The sequence below is a fragment of the Dryobates pubescens genome, chromosome 31 (genome assembly GCF_014839835.1).
Source record: "Dryobates pubescens isolate bDryPub1 chromosome 31, bDryPub1.pri, whole genome shotgun sequence".
Lineage (NCBI taxonomy): Eukaryota > Metazoa > Chordata > Aves > Piciformes > Picidae > Dryobates > Dryobates pubescens.
Window position 1 is genome coordinate 10,711,908 of NC_071642.1, and position 10,086 is coordinate 10,721,993.

General features: G+C 61.3%; 1 protein-coding gene across 1 annotated transcript; it reads left to right on the top strand.

The window, feature by feature from the left end:
- The first annotated feature begins 1,016 nt into the window (after window positions 1–1,016).
- On the top strand, window positions 1,017–9,753 carry EIF4EBP1 (eukaryotic translation initiation factor 4E binding protein 1). The gene is made up of 3 exons (XM_054175078.1): window positions 1,017–1,228; window positions 7,005–7,175; window positions 9,461–9,753. The coding sequence occupies exons 1-3, from the start codon at window positions 1,081–1,083 to the stop codon at window positions 9,490–9,492; spliced, it is 351 nt and encodes a 116-aa protein (XP_054031053.1). The 5' UTR covers window positions 1,017–1,080; the 3' UTR covers window positions 9,493–9,753.
- Window positions 9,754–10,086: the final 333 nt, after the last annotated feature.

Genomic DNA, 10,086 nt, shown 5'->3' on the forward strand with positions numbered 1-10,086 from the left:
GAGAGGTTTGTCCCAGGGTTTCACCCCTGGGCACCCTACCTCTTCCCTCTGCCCAGCCTGGGGCTCCCGCAGAGTGGGTCCAGCCCACCCTGCTGCCCTCCCTCCGCATTTCCTCTGCTCTTCAAATGTTTTAGTTATTAAAGTTTTAAAACAAAATAAACCACTTGATTTTTTTTCCCCACGAAGCCTGGGCAGCCCAAATGCAGCAGTTCTGCTCGGGGTGCGCCCCAGCACCCCGGGGGGGGCACAGCGTGGCGTGTACCGGACACATGTCGGGGGTACTAGACACAGAGGGGTGGCGGGGGGGGCGGACAGGTGTGCCGGCGCTGTGGGACACCCCCCACTCCCTGCCACCTCCCGCGTTTGCTCCAGACCCCCCCGGAGGTGCCCGAGCCATTTGGGATGGGGATCGCCCACCCAGGCAGGCAGACATCTGTCCCCGCAGGATTCACACCGGCACCACCTGGGACCTCCCATAGCGGCAAGTGGGGATCACTAAGCTGGGGGGGAGAAGGACACACCCCTAGGTAGGGCAAGGGTGGCCGAGACCCCGGTAGTGGGGAGGCAGGGGGACAGCGTGGAGCCTGTGGGGTGACTGCATGGCGCTCGGTGCACGGCGAGGGAGGGACATGGGACAGCAGGCAGTCCAGGACAGCGGCGCCGGGCCCCCCCCCGCCCCGAGCCTGCCGGGCCCCCCCCCCGAGGCTGCCGGGCCCCCCCCCGAGCCTGCCGGGGCCCCCGCCCCCGAGCCTGCCGGGCCCCCGCGCCCCGCCTTCACGGCAAACCCCGCCCATGACGGCTAAACCACTCCCCCAATGACTGAACCCCGCCCCCGGTCCCGCCCCGCTGGTTCCCGTCGCGCCCCGCCTTCACGGCAAACCCCGCCCATGACGGCTAAACCACTCCCCCAATGACTGAACCCCGCCCCCGGTCCCGCCCCGCTGGTTCCCGTCGCGCCCCGCAGCGGAAGGGGCGGAGCCTGGGCCGGAAGCGGCTGCAGGGCGGGCAGGGCGGCAGCGGCAGCCGCGGCGGCAGCGGGAGTAGCAGTAGAAGTAACAGGAGCGCCCCGGTCCCGGCGCCATGTCGGGCCGCTGCTGCCAGGGCCAGACCCCCAATCGCGACATCCCGGGTCCCGGCAAGTGTCTCGCCCTGCCCGACGGTGCTCCGCTGCCGCCCGGTGACTACAGCACCACGCCGGGGGGCACCGTCTTCGGGACCACTCCGGGCGGTGAGCGGCGGGCTGGGGCCGGGCCTCTCATTGTGGAGTGGCGGGGGGATGTGGGAGCCCCTCGGAGGAGGGGAGCGGCCTCGCTTTTGCGGGGGGAACCGGACGGGCTCTCGTTCGGGGGCTGGGGAGGGCGCAGGGCTGCGGGGGAGGCTGCTGTGTTGGCTGGGCAGCGCGGGGCGGTGGGTCTGGGAGCGGGGGGGTCACGCTTTGGGCAAGGGGGCTTCTGTCTGGGGGTGTGCAGGGAGGGTTGGGGGGGAGCCCTTGCTTTGCCCGGGGGCTTGTGAGGTTCTTACTTGGAGCTGTAAGTGAGGGTGGCTCCCACTTTGCCTGGGGGTTTGCTGAGGGAGGGGCGCTCCCCTTGGCTGGGGGTGCGCGGCTGGTGCGGGGGTTATCGTTCCACAGACGATGCGTGGGGACAGCCCCACGTCTGGGCAGCAGCTGCATGGCTGTCCCCCCTCCAGGGCTGACTGCGTGCCCGGGTGGCCTGCCAGCTCCATGCGTTGGTCGGGGCGGGTCCCCTCTCAGCCTGGCTTAGCAGGGCCAGACTTCGCCTTAGGAGTTTGGCCATTGCGGCGTTATGAGGGCAAAGGAGGGAGCTGGGGGTCTTCCACCTTCCTGGGAGGGGTGGAGTTGGGGCAGCAAAGCAGCACCTGCCTGGGCTGGAAGACAAAGCTGCTGCCTGCGCTCTTGGCCGCCTGGTGTGGAGCAAACCCCTCCTGAGGTTTGAGTTACTTATTAATTGCAGTCTCAAATGTTTGCTGTCTCCTCTGGCACTCGGCAAGCCCGGGGCCTTTCCTCTGTGGCCCACCTCGCTCCAAGCCCCGGCAGCACCGTGCTGCACTGCCACAGGCCGGCACTGGGGTCGGGTCCCTCTTTGTTTGCTGCCCTGCTGTGTGTGACTGCCAAGAGCAAGATTCTGGCGGGATTTGAGCCTCAAATAAGAAGAGCAGCCTGGTTGTGGGAGCTGGCTGTGCTCACTGCCTGCTCGGGGTGGGGGCAGCAAAGGGAGGCTGCAAGCACCCAGCCTGCAAGCCTGGCGTCTATCTTGGCTGCCCCTTGTGCCTTCTGTCTCCACCTGCTCCAGCAGGCACCCGACCTGCAAAGCTCTCTGCAGGCCTCATCCCTCTTGAAGGGTTTTGTGTCCACATTGCTCACTCCAGCATCTGTTTATCTGGAGTGGTTTGGCTCTTGGGAGGAGTGGCTGCTGGTCTGGGTGTGATAACAGCGAGCAGCAGCTCAGGGTGCCCGTGGCAGGGGGGTTGGAACTCCTTGAGGTCCCTTCCAACCCTAACAGTTCTATGATTCTATGCCCAGCCAGGGCAGCTGCCTGTGCTCCTGCTGCTCACTGCTTTCAGAGGGTTCATGAAGGCTTCCCCCTCCCTCCCCCCCATGCTGCTACCTAAAGGATCAGCCTGAGCAGCAGGAGTGAGAAAACTCTGCTTGGAGGAACTAAATGGGGGAAGGTTTTGTCCCCTTGAACCTGCTGCTCTCTTTCCAGCACGGGGTTAAAATGCAGAGGGAAGGGAGAAGGCTGCGCTGCTGACTCACTGGGTTGGGGTTTTTTTGTGTGTGTGTTTGGGCAGAAGAACAACAAAGCCTGCTCGGGGAACTGAAGTTGTTGTGTTCCTTCTGCCATATGTTCTGGCTTCTCTGAGAGCAGCAAATGACTGCAGCACTTAAACAGCACTTCAGTAATCAGGCTGGGGGAAGATAAGAGAATGCAAACGACTTTCTCAGCTACATTCATCTGCTCTGAGAAGCCAGCAATTAGCAGCATAATGAGCCTGCCAGGATTCTCATCCCTTTGGAGAGTTAATCAGTGTCCAGAGCCTGGAGGAGAAAGGCAGAGTGTGTTTGTTGTTGGGGTGTGTGCACCTGGCAGGGCCCCTGCTGCTCTCCTGACCTTGGGGCTTTGCTCTGTCCCAAGCGTGTTTGAGGACAGCCCTGTGCTGCCAGTGCTGGGCTCAGCTCGGGGGCTGACAGGGAGGGGTGGTGGGAAGCTGCTGGAGGACGTGGCAGGGCTCAGCCTTGGGTTGTTGGTCTGCCTTGTGGTTGCTGTTGCAAAGAATTCCTTCTCCTGCACACCCTGGAGGAGCTCTCATGAGATCCACACCTTTCACACCAGGCCCCTCAGCTTCCTGCACTGAAGTGTCACTGGGACCGGAGCAGTTTGGGCTTTGAGAGCCTCTGCTTCCTAGGCTCTGCTGCCTTCAGCTGTTAACCCTCACCTCCACAGAGCTTTGTGGGACATGGCTTAGGGATGGGCCTGGAATGCTGGGAATAGTGGCTGTGATGTACCTCCTGCACTGCTGTCAGTGTGTGAAGCCTCTGAGTGCTCCAGGGGGAGAGCTGAGGGCTGTGACCTCTGCACTCACCCCTTTGGCAGCACTGGGGGCAAAGGACTCGGTGCCAGAGACCTTCAGAGCAACCTTGAGTCACTGAAGGCTTTTGAGAAGGTGGCAGCTCCATGATGTGCTGAGCTTCAGGCATCTGACAGCCAGGGCTGGGGCCTGGAGCAGGAGAGCCTTGGCTTTGGAGTCAGTAGCCAGGTGTAGAGCAGCAGCTTCCTCACCTCCCTGCCTCTGCTCAGGCCTTGGGCAGCCTCTTCCTCACCACCTTCCCTCTGTTCAGGCCTTGGGCAGCAGCTTCCTCACCTCCCTGCCTCTGCTCAGGCCCTGGGCAGCAGCTTCCTCACCTCCCTGCCTCTGCTCAGGCCCTGGGCAGCAGCTTCCTCACCTCCTTGCCTCTGCTCAGGCCCTGGGCAGCAGCTTCCTCACCTCCTTGCCTCTGCTCAGGCCCTGGGCAGCAGCTTCCTCACCTCCTTGCCTCTGCTCAGGCCCTGGGCAGCAGCTTCCTCACCTCCTTGCCTCTGCTCAGGCCCTGGGCAGCAGCTTCCTCACCTCCTTGCCTCTGCTCAGGCCCTGGGCAGCAGCTTCCTCACCTCCTTGCCTCTGCTCAGGCCCTGGGCAGCAGCTTCCTCACCTCCTTGCCTCTGCTCAGGCCCTGGGCAGCAGCTTCCTCACCTCCTTGCCTCTGCTCAGGCCTTGGGCAGCAGCTTCCTCACCTCCTTGCCTCTGCTCAGGCCTTGGGCAGCAGCTTCCTCACCTCCTTGCCTCTGCTCAGGCCCTGGGCAGCAGCTTCCTCACCTCCTTGCCTCTGCTCAGGCCCTGGGCAGCAGCTTCCTCACCTCCTTGCCTCTGCTCAGGCTTTGCTGCTCCTGGTCAGACCCTGAGCTTTCCTTCCCCTGCACAGCACCGAGGTGAGGCTCCTGGGGGAAGCTGCTTTGCTCTCTTGAGAAGTGTTGCAGTGACACCCTCTAAAGCAGTCTGGATCCCAGCAGTGACACAGAGGGGATGCTCCAAAGTGTCCTCCCTCTGATCCTGGTAGCAGGGTGGGTCTGAGTGGAGTGAGCTTTCTGGGCCTTGGGCTGGTGCCAGCAATCAGAGCAAAGGCCCTCATTTCCCTTTCCCAGCTACTTTGGGGCTCTGTCATCCCTTCTGGAAGGGAAGTTGTCCCCTGTCCTCTGCCAGCACAGGCAGTGGCTCTTTGTCTCACAGCAGGCATGAACAAATCCCCAGCATGAAGGAGCAGAGAGGAGCAGGCAGGAGATGATGTGTCCTTCTCCCAAGGAACAGTGACAGGGTGGAAGGAAATGGCCTCAGGTTGCACCAGGGGAGGTTCAGGTTGGCCATGAGGAACAATTTCTTCTCCTGAGGGTTGTCCAGGCCTGGCCCAGGCTGCCCAGGGCAGTGGTGGAGTCCCCATCCCTGGAGGGGTGTCAGAGCTGTGGGGATGTGGTGCTGAGGGCCCTGGTTTGGTGGTGCCCTGGCAGTGCTGGGGTAAGGACTGGACCTGATATGAGAGGTCTCTTCCAACATCAACACCTCTGATTGCCTGACCTTACAGCATGCTGTGTGCTCAGTGTTCCCTCTGTGCCTGCCCTGGCTCCTCACCAGCTGGCAGGGGCACCTGCACACAGCTTTGAGCAGGGCCCACCTGCAGTGGTACCTGGGGAGTCCACCACCAGCTGCCCTGAGCAGTGCAGAGGGAGCTGCCAGCAGCACTGTGGCTCAGGCAGTGTGGGTGGGCTGGGCCTGGGGCAGTGCAGCCCATGGTGCCCAGCCAGGACCAGAGCAGCAGGAAAGGAAGGGAGATGTTGGACTGGGAGCACTTCAGCCCCAGGCTCCAAGTGAACCAGGTTCTCCTCCAGGCTTTCCCAAGCAGCACAGTGAGGCACTGGGTGTGGAAGGTGTAACCAGGGCTTGTGGGGAGCAGAGCAGCTCCTATGGGGTGTGGAGTTCCCTACTGAACACATCCTGAGCCCTCTTTGGGACAGGAGAGCTGCTGGGAGCCTGGGGAAGGAGCCCATGTATGGCCTGGGGCTGTGCCTGCTGGCAGCTGGGGCAGGCTGGCTGCTGCTGGCTGCAGGGTGTTTGCTTTCCTAAGCTCTGGGCATGTGACTGTCAGGAACGTGAGCAGGGTGTGGGAGCTCTTGCCCTGATCCCTGGGACATGAGGTGCAGTTCTGGGAAGCCTCATCCATCCTTCCCTCCCTCCCTGCAGCCTCACCTCGGGGACCCTCCCAGGAACCCAGCACGGAAGGCACAGAGCAGGGAGCTGCTGGAGCAAAGCTCTGCCTGGCCTTAGCTCTCCCCTTGCAGCTGGTGGAGCAGCTCAGACTCTTGCAGTGAGGAAGGTCCCAGTGCTCTGGGAGCTCGTTAGCAGAGTGTTCCTGAGCCAGGACACCCAGGGAGGGGAGCCCAGAGCCCTGCTGCCAGCCCAGGTGGGCTCCACGTGCCAGGGCAGATGGCAGCAGCAGCTCCTGGCCTGCGCTGGTGTCCTGCTCAGCGCTTCCTGGGGGAAGGTTCCCTCCTCTTGCTGCAGCAGCAAGGACCTGACCCAGAGCCTCCTCTTGGGGAAAGGAAAAATGGTTTTCCAGCAGGCTGTGTGCAGCTGGGAGAGAGCTCTCTGTGAGTGTGGTTCGGAGCCTTCCCCAGGGCAGTCCCTTGCGCAGGAGCAGGCAGTGCGGCCCTGCGGTGCGCCTCGAAAGCCAGAGCTCAGCTCCAGCCCTGCTGCGGTGTCTGGAGCTGCCTCCTGGCACACAGGGCAGGCTGGCAGGGCTGTGCTCTGGTTAACCATTACAAGCTGCAGGCTGGGAGGGCTCTCTGGAGGCAAGGCTTGGGGAAGGTGGCAGTGCCCCCTGCGCGTGGCTGTGCTGGTGCCTGCCCACAGCGCCCAGCCTCTGCCAGCTGGGGAAAGCCTCTCCACACAGCACAGTCACAGAATGCTTTGGCTTGGAAAAGACCTCAGAGCTCATCCAGTGCCACCCCCCTGCCATGGGCAGGGACACCTCCTCCCAGCCCAGGCTGCTCCAGGCCTCATCCAGCCTGGGCCTTGGACACCTCCAGGCAGGAGGCAGCCACAGCCTCCCTGGGCAGCCTGTGCCAGAGTCTCCCCAGCCTCACTCTCAAGAATTTCTTCCCCCTCTCCAGTCTCAGTCTGTTGTCAGTGGGAATGAAACTCAGTTTGCTGTTTGCTTTGTGTGTCCTGACCTTGAGAGGAGGAGCTGCTCCTGTTGCCCCTCCTGGGGGGCTCCAGGCTGGGGGGTGGGGGGGGTGGTACTTGTGTTGCCTGTGTGTGCAGCACCAGCTGTCACTGGGGTCCCTGGTGCCCCACTCCTTGGCCTCCTGGGGGCTGGTGGCTGCAGACAGCCCTGCTGGTGTGCAGGTGCAGCTGGGGGGGAGGGCAGCCCTGAGGCCTCTGCTCTCTGCCCCCAGGCACCAGGATCATCTACGACCGCAAGTTCCTGATGGAGTGCCGCAACTCCCCCGTGGCCAAGAGCCCTCCCTCCGACCTGCCCCGCATTCCAGGGGTCACCAGCCCCTCTGGGGAGGAGCTGAAGGTGGAGAACAATCACATCCAGAACTGGGAGGAGAAGGGGAGCACAGGTAAGTGCCTGCTCACAGCCACGGGAAGGGCACTGCTGGCTCCTGGGCTGGCGGCAGGAGGTCCCTGGCAGCTCTGCTCAGGGCTCTGATGACAAAGCCAGAGTGTGCTCCGTGTTCCTGGGTGACACAGAGTGCAAGGGATCCCTGCAGAGCAAGTCCAACCCCCCTGCCAAGGCAGGGTCACCTGGAGAAGGTCACACAGGAACACATCCAGGCAGGTTTGGAAGCTCTCCAGAGCAGGAGACTCCACAGCCCCTCTGGGCAGCCTGCCCCAGGGCTCCAGCACCCTTAAGGAAGCTCCTCCTCATCTTCAGGTAACTTCTGGTGCTCCACTCTGTGCCTGTTACCCTGTGTCCTGGCATTGGGCACCACTGGGAACAGCCTGGCCCCATCCTCCTGGCACCCACCCTTGAGGTATTGATCAGCATGGATCAGATCCTCCCTCAGGCTGCTCTTCTCCAGACTAGACAGCCCCAGGCCCAGCCTGCTCCCCAGCCTCAGCCTGCTTTGGGTAGTTGGCTTCTCACAGCCTGGGCTTCTGGCTTGGGCCCCAGCAATGTGACTTCTGTCAGCCCAGGCTGCTCTGGTGCAGTCACTGAGTTCAGTTCAGCACTTAGCAAGGGCCTGCTGGGGCAGTGGTGCTGTGCTGGCTGCAGCTGCTGCTGCCTCTCCATGCCTTGGGCCCTCCTGCAGCTGCTTTGCATCTCTGAAGGAGCTCAGATGACAGCTCAGAGAGGGGTTTGGTATCCTCCTGAGCTGAGAATTCCTTCTGCCTCCTCCTGGCACTGAGCTTGCTGGGGTAGAAGGGGGTTAGGTGGCTGGGGTGCAGAACCTGCTCTGCACACCTTGCTCTTCCTCCATCCCCAGCTGCCTGGGTGGGCTTGGCAGAAGCTTGTGAGTGTGTGTGGAGGAGCAAGGGAGAGGTTAGTCCCCAGGAGGGCTTTCAGTTAGTCCCCACTGGCAAATTTCTGCACCTCAGCACTCAGCTAAAGGCACTGCTGAGGCCTCATGAGCAAGAGCTGCTCTGGAGCAGGGTTTGGAAGTTCTCTGAGACCACAGCTTGGAACAACCTGGAGCTGCCCACTGAGGTTCTTTATCTTCTCTCTGCAAAACCAGATCTGAACCACAGGAGGCTTTGTTGTTGCCTCCCATGCTCACTAGAAGCAAAATCTTTGCAGGGTCAACATTGCCTAATGGCTTTTAGAGGCTGTTGTGACCTTTGGTGGCTCTCTGGAGTCCCTGGCACACCGAGGCACAGGCTGCCTGCTGGATGCCAGCTGGGCTGTGGCTCTTCCAGAGGAGAATTCTCTTCCAGGAATAGCTCCTGGCTGCTCACCCTGGCATCCTCCCAAGCTGTGTGAGCTGTGGCAGCAGCTGCAGGGATAATGGAGTTGTGAAATGGGTTTCTGTGTCGCTGGGGAGCAGCAGCAGCTTCATTCCTTACCTTCTTTTCACAAGGAGATCCAGAGGCAGAAATAATTGGAAGGGCATCTCCTCTGCTGCTGCCTGGCTGTGAGATCCTCTCTTGCAGACAGAGCTCACACTCTGCTGTGGGAGATGGTTTTCATAGCAAGCTTGATGCCTGAGTCACAGCATGGCTTGAGTTGGAAGGGACCCAAAGCTCATCCAGTGCCAAGCCCCTACCGTGGGCAGGGACACCTCCCCCCAGCCCAGGTTGCTCAAGGCCTCATCCAGCCTGGTCCTGAACACCTCCAGGGAGGAGGCATCCACAGCCTCCCTGGGCAGCCTGTGCCAGAGTCTCCCCAGCCTCACTGCAAAGAATTTCTGCCTCATCTGCAGTCTCAATCTCCCCTCTCCCAGTTTCAATCCATTCCCTCTCTTCCTGTCACCACCAGCCCTTGTCAGTGGTTCCTTCCCAGCTGTTAGGACTGAACTGGCACATTTCACAGTGTCACCAAGGTTGGAAGAGACCTCAAAGGTCATCAAGTCCAACCTCTCACCACAGACCTCAGGACTAGACCATGGCACCAGGTGCCACATCCAATCCCCTCTTGAACACCTCCAGGGATGGGGACTCCACCACCTCCCTGGGCAGCACATCCCAATGGCCAACAACTCTCTCAGTGAAGAACTTTCTCCTCACCTCCAGCTTAAACTTCCCCTGGCACAGCTTGAGACTGTGCCCTCTTGTTCTGGTGCTGGTTGCTAGAGAGAAGAGACCAACCCCTTTATGAAGCACAGGATGGTTGTTCCTTACTTCAGACCTTGGGTGTTGGATGTGGGATGCTTGAGGGGCTCATTCCTGCTTCTCTCCCTCTCCACAGGTGAGGAAGAGCAGTTTGACATGGACATCTGAGAGTGCTTAGCCAGTGAAGAACCAGGACCTTGTCTTGAGGATTCCCACCAGCCAGGCTTCCAAGCAGCCCATGCCTTGAGTGCCTTCCTGCTCCCTGGGAAAGGCAGCTGATTCCCTTTGGAGAGCAGAATACGTCCCACGACCAGGAGCCAGCCTTGGCGCCACCACACCGAGCTCAGCCCCTGCTGCTGGAGGGGGGAGGAGTGCCAGGGGGGGGCAGACACTCTCTCAATCCTTGGTTTTGTTTCCAGTTTTATGCTTCTTCTTTTTTCTGTTGTTAATCATTTTAATACTGTAAAAGTTACAGGCAAAAAAGAAATGCAAATGGAAGGGAGAAATAAAGAGCCTTTGGCCTCTCCTGCCCTGGAGATGGATGCAATAAACCCCAGCTGGCCTTGGCTTCATTCCAGCAGCACTCCACTGACCTGGCAGGGGTGGGGGGAAACAAGCAGTGTGGTGGCCTCCAGATGAGCACCCAGCTGTGGGGGGTCCCCTGACAGAGCAAGGCTGAGGTGCCCTCAGGACAGAGCAGCTGGGTGCCCCCCGCACCGCCCCTGGGTCCCTGCAGGGTGTTTTGGTGTGTGCTGAGGCTGC